At 35.3% G+C, this 17,104-nt stretch overlaps 1 protein-coding gene across 12 annotated transcripts in view; it reads right to left on the bottom strand.

Moving 5' to 3' along the window:
• Positions 1–17,104, bottom strand: part of POT1 (protection of telomeres 1) — a 120,142-nt gene that overhangs the window by 98,086 nt on the left and 4,952 nt on the right. For 9 of the 12 annotated variants that reach the window (XM_081800159.1, XM_081800154.1, XM_081800153.1 and 6 more), the window contains exons 3-4: positions 10,042–10,114; positions 6,590–6,681 (exon numbers count right to left, since the gene is read on the bottom strand). The exons of 2 other annotated variants lie outside the window; for them this stretch is intronic. In XM_081800159.1, coding sequence (XP_081656285.1) covers positions 6,590–6,681; positions 10,042–10,114 — 165 coding nt within the window. Of the gene's footprint in view, positions 1–6,589; positions 6,682–10,041; positions 10,115–17,104 lie in introns of those variants that run through there. One more of the 12 variants, XM_081800164.1, reaches the window with a different exon arrangement.

The following is a 17,104-nucleotide window of genomic DNA, read 5'->3' as shown; positions in this document are numbered from 1 at the left end:
ATACCCTTCCACACAGCTTGAATGTTTTTTAAAACATTCAAGACCAGCCAAAAAGACCAAGCAAAAAGAACAAAATCTTCTAAACCAAATTATTTACAAGAGCTAATCCAAGTCCACACTATCTTCCTGAAGCAGGAAAAGAATACAGTTGTGGAGTTAGAGTAGTATCTCCACTTACTACAAGTTCTATAACAATACTTAGGATATTACATTTGTATGGAATCTTATAGATTACAAAGTGCTTCTATACATGTTTATCATTTGAGCCTTTAGTAACCCTCCGCAGTGATGGTCATTTGTAGTTTTATGAAGATAGCCACTGTAAAGCTAAGGTTTGTTATAGGACTTCTCACTAAAAATAATACAGGATTTTTATAAGACACTAATTTCTAATATCAAATCATTATTATTTCTGTATAATGTGGGCACATAACTAATTACTCTTGGAACTTCAATACTAACTCAACTATACACCATAATAGAATCATATGAAATTCTGTCCTTAAAAAGCAGTTCTTAATGATTGTGGGTTCATGGATCTTTCTGAGAATGAGAGAAGAGTTAAAAATGGCCTTCTCAGAGAGGGAAAAAAAAAACATACACACGTTTACATACACATTGAATTGGTTCAAGAACCTCTTCTGGGGCACCTGGGTGGTTCACTCGGCTAAGCTCAGCAAAGGAGTCTGCTTTTCTCTTTCACTCCCCTCTGTACTCTCCCTCTCTCTCTCTCTCAAATAAATAAATAAAATTTTGGGTGCCTGGGTGACTCAGATGGTTAAGCGACTGCCTTCAGCTCAGGTCATGAAACCGGAATCCTGGGATCGAGTCCCACATCAGGCTTCTGGCTCAGCAGGGAGCCTGCTTCTCCCTCTCCCCTCTTATGCTGTTTCTCTCTCTCTCTCTCTCTCAAATAAATAAAATCTTTAAAAAATAAATAAATAAATAAAATCTTAAAAAAAAAATCTCTTCTGATGATCTCCTCTGATGATCTGTATACTACTGGGGGTTCACTGAAGATCCCTGCACCCTAGAATACTCATCTTCATCTACAAACTGATGGTCCTTTCACAAAAATTAAGTGGGTTTAATTTTTACAGCTAGTTGACTCTTAAAAAAAAAGATGCTAGAGCCTCCCTCCTTACCATGTGTTAAACTGTCTTTTTTCTCTGGCTGGAATTTGAAGCAGATAGTTTAATGTCTGACTTATTAAAAAATATCAGGAGAGAAGAAAGGAAAGGCAACTTTAATGATCTTAGCAAGTCGAAAGGTAGCGAACTATAATTTCCTGGCCCTGGTCTGCAAAATCTTTAAAACTGTTAAAAGTGGACCTCTTGGGGCACCTGGGTGGCTCAGGAGGTTAAGCGTCTGCCTTGGGCTCAGATCATGATCCTGGGTCCTGGAATCGAGTCCCGGATCGGGCTCCCTGCTCGGCGGGAAGCCTGCTTCTCCTTCTCCCACTCTCCCTGCTTGTGTTCCCTCTCTCGCTGTGTCTCTGTCAAATAAATAAATAAAATCTTTAAAAAAAAAAAAAAAGTGGACCTCTTTACAGAATGGAAAGAGTTCATCTGAGATAAGAACATAAAACTACATTTCATATTTATTTCATATATTCTGTAATTCATGAAAACTAAGTATTACTAATTCAATGTATTAGGGCAAAACTTCCCTGTGCATACCTAGCAGCCTGAAGAATAAGGAAGCTGTTAACAGCATTTGTTTGGTTTTGTTTACTTTTTTTTTTTTGGAAGGATGGGGAGTCAGAGAAAATATCTGTTATAGCTTAGTATCACACGCAAATTAGTCACTGAACTGATGTATTTTTCATTTTCCCCTATCTCAACAAAGTATTGTAACATACCACTTTCTAGTTCAAAGGAAAAATGATATGTTGTTTTTCTAAATGAGTGAATCTTCCCGTTAAACACCTAATGTTCTCGCTTTCATCCATATTCTCTCCCTTTTCCTCCCTCTCCACCTCATTTCTGAAGAATATGGCCCTTAAAAAATGGCATGACTTCAGATCTTCTTGAGCACTGAATTCTTAATAATTCAGAACTGTCATTATGAATATTAATTATTTTACCTAAGCCGAAATAAAGTCATGCCTTCAAGGGCAAGAATAAGAATAATAGGAATAATAGTAATGACAACATCCCTTTACTGGAGGCACCCACAAAAGTGCCCCATCAAAATAGCTATAGAGCTACTGATTCCTACCCTACCTGAGTGGCCTGAAGCAGACTGTCAGATCACACCTCTTTTTCAGTATATTTGCTTCTGGAACTTTGCTGTGCCATACCAACTAGATTAGAACTATGTATCTCCAATTTTTAAAATTGTACCTAAAATTACTCTACTTATCATTCTAAGAGAAAGTCTGATGAAATGTCATAGGAGTTTTAGGACGTGAATCACATAGAAAATACCTTATTTCCTTAAATTCTAAAGTAAGATTTTAAGATACACCAGGAATTTAATAACAAACTTTTCACAGAAGGGAAAAATCATTCCACTGATTCTCCTTTCCTTTATTCAAATTATAAATTAGGAAAACATTAACTGATTTACCACCTCTTTACAGAAGCTTTGGCAAAAAACACAAAACTTGAGTTTGGCAATCTATTCCCAAAATACTTGTTAGAAGAAAAAAAAAAAAGGTAGATGTTCTGACAGTTTCTGTGAAATAAATCTTTATTCTAGACTCCAAAGACAGGTTTTACAAAAATAGCATCATTTCTGAAGTCCACTGAATTATTTATAAAAGATCAGTTTATGAAACCATAGTATGCCAGAATTATTCAGAATTCTCAGCTAATCCAACATTCTTACTTTATATTTGATTAAATTTACATCTGGAGATTATCAATGGTTACTCAAAATCCAGTAATTAACTGGAAGCCACACTCCTGGGCTCAGACCCAGCTGCCCTTTCTCTACCCTGCTTTTCCTCATTGGGGCTGCATCCAATTACACTAAGATAAAAAGTCATAACAATAATAACAACAGTGGCCACACACTGAGTTCCCACGTAGTTCCAGCAGTAGGTACATTTATCTCTAATCCTAACAACAATCCAGAAAGAGAGGTATTATTACTCCTATCTTGATTCTTAAAAGATTTTCAAATTTTTATTGATTTTAATCTAAAGATTAATTTTTTAAACATAAAAAATTTTTAAAGAATTTTTTTTTTATATTTTATTTATTTATTTGACAGAGAGAGAGAGACAGCGAGAGAGGGAACACAGCAGGGGGAGTGGGAGAGGGAGAAGCAGACTTCCCGCCGAGCAGGGAGCCCGATGTGGGGCTCGATCCCAGAACCCTGGGTTCATCACCTGAGCCGAAGGCAGACGCTTAATGACTGAGCCACCCAGGCGCCCCTAAAGAATTTTTTAATCTTTCAAGATTAAAATAAAAAAAGGCTGAATAGAGTTAAGCATTTTGCCCCAGTCACATCTGCTGGGATTTAGACACTGACCCCCTGCTGTGTCTGGAACATGCACTCATACTTCTGAGCCTTTGTACTTGTAAATTCCTGGTCAAGAATACTCTTACTCCAAATATCTAAGGACCACTTCACTTCTTTCAAGTTTCTGCTCAAATGTCACCTTATCAGAGTCTTCATCAAATTAAAATATATCCTCACATCTCTCTCTCCCACTGCTTTATTTTCTCCACAGCATTGTCTGCCACTTGAAAAATCATGTTTATCTTTTCACTGTCTACCTTTCTCTAACAGAAAGTATGCTGTATAAGAACCTTGAAGGACTCTCATTTTCTATTATAGATCCGTATTGCCTAAATATTGCACTGCAGACATGTATTTTTTTTAACTGAGGCAAAATATAAAACTTGCCATTTTAACCATTTTTAATCGTATAACTCAGTGGCATTAATTACAATCGCAATGTGTGCAACCATCACCACTACCTATTGTCAAAACATTTTCTTCATCCCAAGTGGAAATTCTTTAACCATTAAGCAAAAACTCCCCATTCCCCCCACCAACCCCGGCTCTTGGTAACCTCTCATCTACTTTCTGTCTCTGTGAGTTTGCCTATTCCGCATATTCATATAGGTGGAATCATACAATAGTTGTCCTTTTGTGTTTGGCTTCTTTCACTTAGCATAACCTTTCCAAGGTTCATCCATGATACAGCATGTATCAGAACTTCATTCCTTCTTATGGCTGAATAATATTCCATTATATGACTACATCACATTCTTTATCCATTCATCTAATGGACACTTGGGTTATTGCCACCTTTTGGCTATTATTAATGAGGTAGTCCCCCTCATTCACGAGTTTGCTTTCCATGGTTTCAGATGCCTACTGTCAACCGTGGTCTAGAAGCAGATGACCCTCCTTCTGACATACTGTCAGAAGGTCAGCAGTAGCCTAACGCTACATCATAATGCCTATGCCATTCACCTCACTGCATCTCATCATGTACACATTTTATCATCTCACATCATCACAAGAAGAGTGAGCACTGTACAATAAGATATTTTGAGAGAGAAAGCACATTCACATTAATTTTATTACAGCATATTGCTATAAATATTCTGTTTTATTAGGGATTGTTCTTAATCTCCTACTGTGCCTAACTTATAAATTAAACTTCGTATAGGTGTGTATATATAGGAAAAACAGTGCATATAGGGTTCAGTACTATCCATGGTTTCAGGCTTCCAGTGGGGGTCCTGGAACCTGTCCCCACAGATAAAGGGGGGGAACTACTGTAATGCTGCACTGAACATTGCTATACAAATATCTGTTCGAGTTCTTTTCAATTATTTTGTCTGTATACCTAGTAGTGGGGTTGCTGGGTCATACCATGATTCTATGAAGAAATGCCCAACTGTTTTCCACAGTGGCTGTATCATTTTACACTGAGTGGATGTAGGACCTTTGTCAAAAATCAATTGCCCATAGATAAATGGGTTTATTTCTTGACCCTTAATTCTGTTTTGTTGGTATACATGTCTATCCTTATAACAGTTTCACACTGTTGATTACAGTATCTTTGTGGTAAATTTTGAAATCATAAAGTGTGAGTCCTCTGACTCTGTTACTCTTTTCCTAGATTGTTCAGGGCCCCTTGAAACGGTCTATGAATTTGAGAGTCAACCTTTCCATTTCTAAAGATTGTTAGAATTTTGAGAGGGATTGCACTAAATCTACACATCACTTTTGTTGGTATTGATAGCTTAACAATATTGTCCTACCCAAGAACATGGATGTCTTTCCCCTTATTTAGCTCTTATTTAATTTCTTTTAGCAATGTTTTTTAACTTTCAGTGTAGAAATCTTTCACCTCATTGGTTATATCTATTAATCGGTATATTAGTCCTTCAGATGCTAACACATATAGAATTGTTTTCATAGTTTCCTTTCCAGATCACTTATTGTGGGTGTATAGTAACAACAGATTTTTATGTGTCCATTCTGTACCCTGCAATGTTGCTGAATTCATTTATCAAGCCCAGCAGATTTCTTTTGGATTCTTTGGGATTTTCAAATACAGAATCATGTCATCTGAGCAGACAGTCTTACTTCTTCCTTTACAGTTAGGTGTCTTATTTCATTTTCTTATTTAACTAGCTCTGGCTAGAACTTTCAGTGGAATGTTGAAGAGCAGTGGTAAAGGGAGCATCCTTGTCTTGTTCCTAATCTTAGTGAGGAACTTTGAGTCTTTCACCACTCAGTTTGACGTTACCTGTGAGTTTCTCATAATTGCCCTACAGTATGCTGAGGAAGTTCCCTTCTATTCCTAGTTTCCCGAGTGTTTTGATTACAAAAGAGTATAGGATTTTATCAAATGCCTTTTGTGTATCAGTTAAGATGACCATCTGTTTTTTCCCTTTTTCTATTAATGTGATATGTTACAAGGACTAATTTTTTTAAGCTGAACCAAACTGTACTCCTGGGATAAATCCCACTTGGTCATAGTGTCCACTCCTTTTAATATGCTGTTGGTTCAGTTTGGTAGCATTTTGGATTTAACAGGCATGTATTTTGAAACAATGATCAGAAAATACAAAAATACAGTTATAGCTTATATTATTTTTTAGTTGTTAAGAACTATTTTTTAGGGGCGCCTGGGTGGCTCAGTTGGTTAAGCGACTGCCTTCGGCTCAGGTCATGATCCTGGAGTCCCTGGATCGAGTCCCGCATCGGGCTCCCTGCTCGGCAGGGAGTCTGCTTCTCCCTCTGACCCTCCCCCCTCTCGTGTGCTTGCTCTCTCTCATTCTCTCTCTCTCAAATAAATAAAAATAAAATCTTTAAAAAAAAAAAAAGAATTATTTTTTAATTGAGGGGAAAATGTACATATCTTTAAGATATTCTGTTAAATACTAAATATTAAAATGAAGTGAAAGGAAATATTATCCCTTTTTATGTCAGTGATAAGTTTTACAACCTCTTTGGAATGTTGCAATTTTAAAGCTGTTGCTTAAGTATCCTTTTTACATACCTGCAAATATATAATGTAAAAAAAAAAAAAAAAAAAGATCTACAGGATGAATGTAACATCAATAATTTAAAATCTACTCCTAAAACAAAAAGTAACAAGAAAATAATTTACCCCTTCATAGAAAACTTTTGCACAGTCCTTTGCTAATTTTCCAAAAAATAATACATTGATGGTGTTGATCTCTGAATTTGAATTTTCTTGTTCTATAGAGAAAAACACACATACAGAAAAATACTAATTAGATACAACAGTTTTACACACACAAGAAAATTGATGACAACTACATTCTAAAAACTATAGTTATTTCAAAATATAATTATGAAGGATAATTAAAATTTTTATAATTCACTTTTAGTTTAATACCTTAAGTATTGCAAAGATCATGCACAGAATACTATTAGGTACTAAAACCAAAATTGTAACAAGCTTCAACTAGAATACATTTTATAAATTTCTATAAATATCACATTAACAGCATAAAATAACTGCATTCTATTTATCTTCCATGTTTATAATAAAAAGAAACTGAATATGGTAATTATTCAATTTTTATACTATATAACGTATCACTCCCAAAGTAGTTTACTTTTTCTGAGCTTCTAGTAATCTACAGTGTCAGCACATTAAGGTTTTTATTTTGTTTTGTTTTAATTTATTTATTTGACAGAGAGAGAGAGAGCGCAAGCAGGGGGAGCGGCAGCCAGAGAGAGAGGGAGAAACAGGCTCTCCGGTGAGCAAGGAACCCGACCTGGGGCTTGATCCCAGGACTCCAGGGATCATGACCGGAACTGAAGGCATACGCTTAATGGACTGAGGCACCCAGGCGCCCCTGAGCACATTAAGTTTTAATATAGGTAAGTGTATTTTCTCCTCCAGCATGCACAAATGAAAGAGTAAAAGAGCAGAGTGTGGGTAAAGACCAAACTATAATTTTAAAAATGAAATTTAATTGGGGGAAAAAAAAGAATTTCCACAATGTTCATTCTCCAGAGATCACCTTCTATAATCAATGCAGCAGGGCCAAATGCTAAGACTGAATTATACCATCTGAGGAAAGACTCATTCATATCAGCTTTCAAATATTCAACTACTCTAAGAAACTGCCATCATATCAGATTTTTATGCATCTATAGAGTATATGAAAGATCTTTCCCAAAATGATAGTCTTTTTTGTGTAACCTAGAACTCTTGAATCTGCTACTCTGTCAGGTCTGGTGGCGCTCACAGTGAAACAACTACCACATAGCTGACACTGACCTCTTCAACTCCTCAAACCAAGTGTTTACATAAACTGAAACACTAATGTTTCTCAAATACAAAAGCACAGTGGTTTCTAACCATAACATAACACACTGTTAATATCTTAAATGACCTATCAGATGTCTGTGTCTGGCCATGATGGACTAATAGAGACTGGGTTTATTCTCCAGTCTTAAAATGACTAGAAAACTAAGAAAAAATATATGAAACAACAGTTTTCAGGTATCAGACAACAGGGAGTGCAGGAAAGTGATCTGAGAAGGAAAATAAGGCAATATCCCTATCTTACTTCCTGGAGAGTTTCCACGCAGCAGAAAATGGAGCTAAAATCCAAACAAAGCTCAGCAGCCTTTCCTGAATTCAGAAGAGTTCAGATATGAGGATACCAAGGTGGCTAGAATGTGCAGGGCAGAGTGCTGAAGGCAGGACAGCAGCACAAACAGAGAGTGCTCTGGCGATCTGAAGATGGGTGCCTTCGGGTCTTTGGATGAATATTTATCTCCAAGTATATGGAAGGCAAGTACCTCATGAAGAGGAAGAACCACTTGAAAGGAACAGGCAGAACAATTCTGAGACTCACGCAGGGCTAGGAATTTTCTTGTTTCAACCAGACAGAATGGAATCCACACACACAAGGCATAGAGTAGAATTGTCAGAAGGGTATTTCCTTAGTGATATGGCCAAATTAGGCTGAAAATAAAGGCTGTTCTATACCCACCCCAACAAAGCTAATCAAACTGATTCCAAGAAAATTAAATGTATCTCAAAATAAAGACACATAATAGTTAAAAGATAGATAACAAATAAATCCAACATTTGCTAATATAAAATTCTAAATGTTTGGTATCCAGTAAAAAAATTACCAGCCATGAACATGATGAGGAGAAATGGAAGATATAAAAAAAAAGTCTCAAAATGAACTTTCAGAATTGAAAAATATAGTATTAGAAGTTAACAGTACACTGAATGGAATTAACAGATTAACTGAAAGTAAAATGTTACAGAAAACCTAAAAACAGAGAAGAATCAATGAAAAGAAAAGCTGATTTTAAAGATCAATAAAATAAATATCTAGCCAGAATGATCGGGGAAAAAAAATGAAAGAGTAGTCACAACATTAAAAGTATATCAAATATATATTATGAATAACTTTATGCCAATATACTTGACAACTAAGATGAAACAGATAAATTCCTTTAGAAACATAAACTACTGAAGCTTACTCAAGGAAAAAAAGATAAAAAAGAAAAGCCCTATTAACAAATAAATTACACTGAACTTAGGGTTTGGAACTTCCCCATAAAGAAATTTTCAGGTACAGTTGGCTTCACTGATGAATTCTACAAACATTTAAGGAAGAAATAAAAGCAATTATAGATAAACTCTTCCAGAATATAGAAGAGAAGGAAGCACTTAACAGCTCTTTTCAGGAGAACAGCATTACACTGATACCAAAATCACTCAAAATCATCACAAGAAAAGAAAGACATGGAACAATATCCTTCATAAACTTAGATGTAAAAATCCTTAATCAAATATCTGTAAATTAAACCTAACAACGTATCAAAAGGATGATTCATCAGGCCCACTACCTTATCATGCTATTTTTTTCTTCAGACCACATTTCTACCTAATATTACTTTTGTAATTATTTATTGAATTTATTTACCCCCCTAAAATATAAACTTCATGGAGGCAAGGGCTTTATTTTGGTCACTGCTATATCTCCCATACCTAGAACAGTGTCTAATATATAACTGGTTTTCAGTAGTTACAGAATGTTGTAGTTCAAAGTCTGTTTCCCATTCACTGCTGCAGGCCATTCTTCAATCCAATTTTAGGCTTCAGATGAGATCTATTTTGGTCCTCAAATACTCCATAGCTCTTCCTAGCCTACCAGGATTATTTCAGGGTTACTAGGAAGAAGGCATAATCTCATATAACTACACCTAGGTAAAAAATAACATGCTGAAAGGAGTGTTTTATAAGTTAAGTTTGCTAAGCTGTTTAGGTCACACTAGTGAAACCAGAAGTAGGGGGACCAGTTAGCTATTGTAACAGTTTAGATATGAGATTAAAGGAATCTGAAGTAAAATAGAAGAAATGGGTGAGGGGAGAGAGGATAGACGGTACAGAAAAATTTAGTGAAAAAAAATTTCATTCTATAGTTCTTTACACTACTGTGTATGTATTACCCATTAGAAATCATTTTTGTGCTTATGTGTGTACATATATATATTAAGTTATCCCTTTGTAGATTATAAGAAAAGGTTAAGCAGAAACGGTCTTATTAAATTGTATACCTTGTAGGGCAATCTTCAAAACAGCTGTTCTGTTTCCACCATAAGTTAAAGAAGAAATAAGTGACAGTTTTCCCTAAAATGAGAGAAAAATGGTTATACAGAAAACCCAAAAGAGCTTATTATAACACCAAGAGATAAGTCAAAATTAGAAAATCTATTTTAAAAGCAATAAGCTTTTATTTTTTCAAAAAAATTCAAAGTACTATGTTCAAGTCACCATATTTAAGAAATGAAAGTGATTTTACTAAAGAAATTTCAGAAGGCCTAATTATTTAGGGTCATAACTTAATTTTTTAAACAATCTTATTATTAAATATTATCCAATTCCTCATTTTACAGATAAAGATGAGCTGGCTCAACTTCAGTTTCATGTTAACCCCTATAAGGTTGTTTCTACTGAAGAAAAATGAAGAGTTTGCTCCTTGAAAGAAATAAACAATAAATTAAAAAATGCAAACTGGTAATCTCATAAATAAGGGCAGTGTGGACAAAGCAATGAACTAAAGCACACACAAAGTTTAGTCCTCATTCTTCTGTAACTAACCAGCTCTGTCACCTTAAAAAAGCTATTTAATCAGCATCTCTCAGATAAAATGAAGTATTTAATCTAGGTAGTTTCTATGCTTTCTTCTGGCTCTAAAATTTAATGATCCTATGAATAAATACATTATAGGTCTCTTTGAAAATTTCCACACAGAAATAAAATGTATTTAATAAAATTTAAAAATGGATCTCTAATACATTATCTCCCACACTAATATTCCAGACTTTGATATAGCCAACAACAAAACCTATGTTCATACACCAATTTTACTTATAAGACAGGAATCAAAAAAAATTAAAGTAAGGTTATCAGCTATGCATGATTCGGTCAAAAGTAAAATAGTTCCATTTAGAAGGTAGAAAGCTGTAAAGAACAACAAAAAGTTGGACAATGTAGAAATTTCAGCCTTTTTTTTGACCCACCAGAGAACTGAAGTCAGAAGACAACTGACTAACCAGAAATCTAAGAAAAGAGAAGTACTTCCAATAAGAGAGGGACAACAGTGAGTTGAGGTCACAAAGCAACCAACTAATCAGAAATCTTAAGAAAGAGAAGATCCCCAAGGAGAGATGGGTGGTAAGCACTTGCTTACCTGAAGTAAATGGCAAATGCTGCCTGACATTTGTCAGAAAATTCATCTAACATTTTTAATGAGTTGCTGAAGGCCAAGTGTGGGCTAGTGAGAAGACATGGAGCTTGTGGGAGCTGCAAACACAAGGGGAATTCACACCCACTTACAAGCTCGTCTCCAAAAACCTGATGACAAAGTCAGGCCAGGAGTCAGGGCAAGGGTGCTAACAGTTACTGTAGGAAAGCCTGCCTGAGTCTTCCCCATCTTGCTTTCAAAACAAAGTCCTTAAACTGCTGGGAGAAAGACGACAAACCTATGAATCTCATTAGAGCTTTGATGAAAATGCACTGCAGAAAAAAACACTCTCTACCCTTCTAGGGATAAGGAGAAAGAGGTATACAGGTGTGAGGGCCAGACCTACAGCTAGGGACAGGGCAGAATCACTAGAAGACCGCACCCACAAGACCCAAGTTAATCTTTTTAATCTTTGTCTTTCATAACTATTCCAGAAGCCTTTCCCTTACCCCAAAGGAAAAGGCACTCTGGAGCTGCTCTCACAAACTACAGGGAACTCTGAAAGTTAACTAACTGCATCCCTCACCTGATGGCCCCAACCATGAGCCAGTAGGGCATGGCCCAGCTCCTGTACCTTCCATGTAAGATACTTTCAAACTTTTCTACAACTCTTACACGGCAAATGAACTGGACAGGTAGGCCAGATTTAACTGACTGCTCTCAAGTGGTCTCTCTGCAAACAAGGACTAAACTGAAGTACCGTGAACTAGGGGCCGTGAGGCTTCCCAGCTGGCAGAGCACACAGGGGAGCCAGTCAACCTGTGCCGCCTGAGTGACCTCCATCCTTTCTGGAGGGTCCCCAACAACTGTAAACTCTTTGTTTCCAAGGGTAGCATGTATGCCCTCAGTATTTGTGCTTCCGGTGTGAAAAGCAGAAATCAACCAAAAAAAAAAAAAAAACCAGTGTGATTTGCTCCTAGGGATGGTTGTAAGAAATATTCGAGTTTTTAAGGAAACACTTTCAGTTATTATGTGGCCCTCAGTTATAAATTAAGTAGGCAGTTTTACTCACAATAAGAGTTATCCCATTAGAAAGATAGTCTATAATTTGTTCCTGTCTTTAGCTGAAGTGAGCAAAGAAAAAATGGAAGTTGAACTAAACAATAAGCTTTGGAAGTTCAAGGTTGACTGAATAGTGAGAGACTTCCAGGGGGATTTATGTCCCCAGAGTTCTGTTTACATTTCAATAAGGGATGAACCCTAGAGACAGTTCTTTACATTCTAAATGATGTATTTACATTCAGGAGATGAGGTTTTTCTGTCAGGAGGGGAGGGTAAAGCTGGAGAGCTGTCCTATATAAACTCCCAGATTCATAATTTCAAGGTTCCTTTTCTACAGTGCAAGAAATCCCCTTTACACACACAGAAAGACTTGTGATCCTCACCATATTGCCTTGCATGAGGAAGATGGGGGATAGAAAACTGACGCAGTCATTGCTGAGAGTAAAAATTATAGTTGGCCTATACTCCAGAAATCTCATGTTAGCTTTCAGGATAAAAGTGAATTAATATTAGATATTAAAAATGTATCACCCCCAATATAAGAGTGGAGTTCCTAAGGTCAGTGCCTCTCAGATGGGATACAAATGCTTTTGTGCACAGTATGAACCTAATCTATTTGGCTCCTCCCGATCAACCAAATCTACTGAACTGTATGTAGCACACCAACATAGAATGTGGATTATACACTGTTGCTTGAGAGCTACTTGACCACTTGACATTTACCCAAATAAAATAAATACCTATGTTTACAGAAAAATTTGTACATGAATGTTTATAGCTGCTTTACTCATCATTATAAAAAACTGGAAAGAATCCAAATACTGCTACACTGAGGAATGAAGAAATGGACTGTGATGGAATTCTAGTCACCAATAAAAAAGGAACAGTACTGACCAACATAACAACCTGGAAGAATCTCAAATGCACCATGCTACGTGAAAGAAGCCAAACTAAAAAGGCTACATAGTACAGGACTCCACTTACATGGCATTCTTAAAAGGCAAAACATATACTGTCAGAAAATTGGTAAAAATTGGTTGCCAGGGGTTAGAATTGGAGTAGCAGCTGACTATGAAATTTGGGGGAGTGATAGATTCTTATACAGCTTAATTATGTTTGTGATTATATGTTCTTATATATCTGTCAAAACTTGCAGAACTGTACACTAAAAACAATGAATTTAAGCAGTAAAATGCATTTAACAAAATTCAAGAAACATATATAAGAGGTATCTGCAGGTTAAAAAAAGGGTAAATATTCAAACTGACAGTTGAAAAATAAGAGACTCATTCAGATATATGAAAGAACAGAAATATACTTTGACCTAACTTTTTAAAATAAATGAGCATTGTTCATGAAAATGTGATAATCATGAGAAATAAGTAAAAGGTATTTCCTAGTTTTAACCCCACTGAATACTAACATGTTCACTTACAGCTAAAAGGAATTATTATAATAAAAGAGCTAAAACTGAAAAATATTTCACTAATACAACAAGTAGGAACAAATTTAAAAATATAGGTAGTTAGTAGACTGCATAATCAGAAGAAAAGAACTTAGCAAACAACCGTATCATTTAAATGCCTCTATATCAAGCACACAAAATAAAAATGCTACAGGGGCGCCTGGGTGGCTCAGTTGGTTGGGCGACTGCCTTCGGCTCAGGCCATGATCCTGGAGTCCCTGGATCGAGCCCCGCATCGGGCTCCCTGCTCGGCGGGGGGTCTGCTTCTCCCTCTGACCCTCCCCCCTCTCATGTGCTCTCTCTCATTCTCTCTCTCTCAAATAAATAAATTAAAAAAAAAAAAAAGAAACATTCATCTCATCTTTCTTTAAAAAAAAATGCTACAACTAGATACAACTCAGTAGTAACTTGTATTGATAATTTGTTAGAAAGAAAATTGAATCACAGCACTTTATTAATAAAATACATAAGAAACATCACATTAGTCAGCCAAATGCAAAAAAGTTTGACAATACTAAGTATTTGATAAGACTTTAAATGCAATGAAGTAGAAAACCAACTGTAATCCATAAAACTGTATTTCATACAAAAGAAAATACCAGGGAAATGGAAAATAAACATAAGAATAAAATACGTAAGAAACAAATGTCTATACAGAGAATATTGATTAGAAAAGCAAAACTGAAATGTAGCATTATTCTCTTTCTTTCACTATCAGACCCATTTTACTAATAAAGCCCCTACCTCATTCCTGTTACATTCTTTCCCTAGTCCCTAACTCAGGCACAAGAACTAAAATGAAAAATTCACTAACTATGCATAACAGAATATTGGATATGGCAGAAAAAAACATTCAATGAACTTGAAGACGGATCAATAGAAATTAATTTGAAAATTTCACTCAGGCAAAAACCAAAACAATACTGAAGAAAATGGAACAATACCTCAGAGACCTATGGGACAATATCAAACAGCTTAACATACATGTAACTGATATCCTGAAAGGAGAAAAAAGTAATCAGGTGGTAGAAAATAAAAATTCCAAGAAACATAGCCAATCATTTTCTTAATTTGATGAAAAACATTGACTTATGGATCCAAGAAGCTCAGTTATACATAAGCAGGAGAAATTCCAAGAAAAGCCACACCCAGGCACATGAGAGTCCAACTGCTAAAAACAAAAGATAAATAAGAAAAGAGCCAAAAGTAAAACAGGGCACATTATGTAAGAAACAATGGAAGCCAGAAAGCAACATAGTATGTTAAAAAGTACTGAAAAGGAAAAAAAAATGTCAACTCCGATTCTATATCCAGTAAAAATTATCTTCAAAAACAAATGGGTGATGGGTATTAAGGAGGGCACTTGTGATGAGCACTTGGTATTGTATGTAAATGATGAATCACTAAATTCTAGTCCTGAAACTAATATTATACTGTATGGTAACTAACTAGAATTTAAATAAAAACCTGAAAAAAAGAAAAAAAAACCAAAGATGAAATAAAGGCATTCTCAAATGAATGAATACTAAGCAAATTCATCTCCAGCTGTACTACAAGAAATGCTAATGGATGTTTTTCAAGATGAAGGGAAACTTGGGTCTACTGGTAAAAATAAAGCACATCAGAAATAGTAAATATGTCAGTTGGTATAAAAGACTATGTTTTCGCCTTCTCTTAATTTCCTTAAAAGACAACTCCCCATTTAAAAGCAAGAGCTAACATTGTAAGGTGAAGTTTATAATACACATACAAACAGATGTAACAGCTCAAGGAACAGGGGAGTAGGAAATGGAATTTTACTGCTGTAAAATTCTTCTATTTGTCAAGTGAGAAGAATGAAGCAGGACATGAGAAATAAGAAGTGTCACATGAAAAGTGGTACAATATTAACTCTAAGCAGATTTTAATAAGAACGTATATTGTTAGTACTAAAGTAACCATTAAAGACAATAATAAGGCAGGTGTTGTTCAAACCAACAGAGAAAATAGAACAGAATGGGGAAAAAATATTTAATGAACCCACAGAACTCAGGAAAGAAGGAAAGAGGATCAGAGAAAGGACAAATGGAAATGAAAGAGCAAGATGGTATTACTTAAACACCATTATAAAATTACATATAAATTAAGCACTCCAATTAAATGGTGAGATTGACAGACTGGATTAAAAAGCATGACCCAATGACATGCCATCTAAGGGATACTTAAAATATAAAAACATAAATAAATTAAAAATAAAAGATACACCATCCAAACAGTTAATCTAAGAATGTTGGCAGAACTATATTACCACATAAAACAGATGCTCAAAGAGTTACCAGAGATAGAGAGACATCTGATAATGACAAAAAGATCCATTCATCAAAAAGAAATAACAATCCTAAATATATATGCACTTAATAAAAAAGCTTCAAAATAGATGAATACTGACATAACTAAAGGAAGAAATAGACAAATCTACAATCATACCTGGTATTAACACCTCTCTCTTAGTAACTGATAGAACAAGGAGAAATAAATCAGTACAAATACAGACCTGAAAACACACTCACACAAGTTTATACCATTAACATTCATAGACCACCAGGCCAGAATGTGCTGAAAACACATTCTTGTCAACTACGCATGGAATGTTCAGGAAGGCAAACCACATGGTGACCTAATTAAGTCTTAATAAACTTCAAAAAAACTGAAATCCTGCAGAAATTACAGATCAGTAACAATAACATATTTAGCTATTACAATTCCTAGCTTACAAATGGAAAAGATAAGGCATAGGTAGATAAAATTACTTTCCCAATTACATAGCTAGTAAATGGTGGATCTGTGTTATTAAATGTCCCCCATGTTATTAACTCTTTAATCTTAAACATCCTTTTTAAATGCATCCCTTCCTCTTCATTCCTTCACAACAAAACGTATTCTTTAATATGAAATGGAATATTTAAAATTAGAAATCACAATTATTTTTGTTATTGATAGTTTACAACAATTGTATTTACTTCATCACTCGTTATTAGTAATGTTGTGTAAATTTTTAGGACTGTTGACAAGCTTGAAAAAATCTCTATTAAGTTTCTCTCCTATATTAGTTGTGAGATTTCTAACAATTGTCCTTGAAGTAGCTTCAGATTCCATAGTTTCAGTACCTATTTTCATTCACTAACTATATACACCACATGCTAGGTGTGACAGTACATATTCATACCCTGGTACGACTTTTTTTTTTTTATGTTATGTTAATCACCATACATTACATCATTAGTTTTTGATGAAGTGTTCCATGATTCATTGTTTGCATATGACACCCAGTGCTCCATTCAGTACGTGCCCTCTTTAATACCCAACATCAGGCTAACCCATCTTCCCACCCCCCTCCCCTCTAGAACCCTGTTTGTTTCTCAGAGTC

This window comes from Leptonychotes weddellii, chromosome 12, assembly GCF_054177405.1.
Source record: "Leptonychotes weddellii isolate Sample4059 chromosome 12, ASM5417740v2, whole genome shotgun sequence".
NCBI classification, from domain to species: Eukaryota; Metazoa; Chordata; class Mammalia; order Carnivora; family Phocidae; genus Leptonychotes; species Leptonychotes weddellii.
The sequence above is the reverse complement of the archived record's forward strand: the minus strand, read 5'-3'. Positions and strand labels throughout refer to the sequence as shown.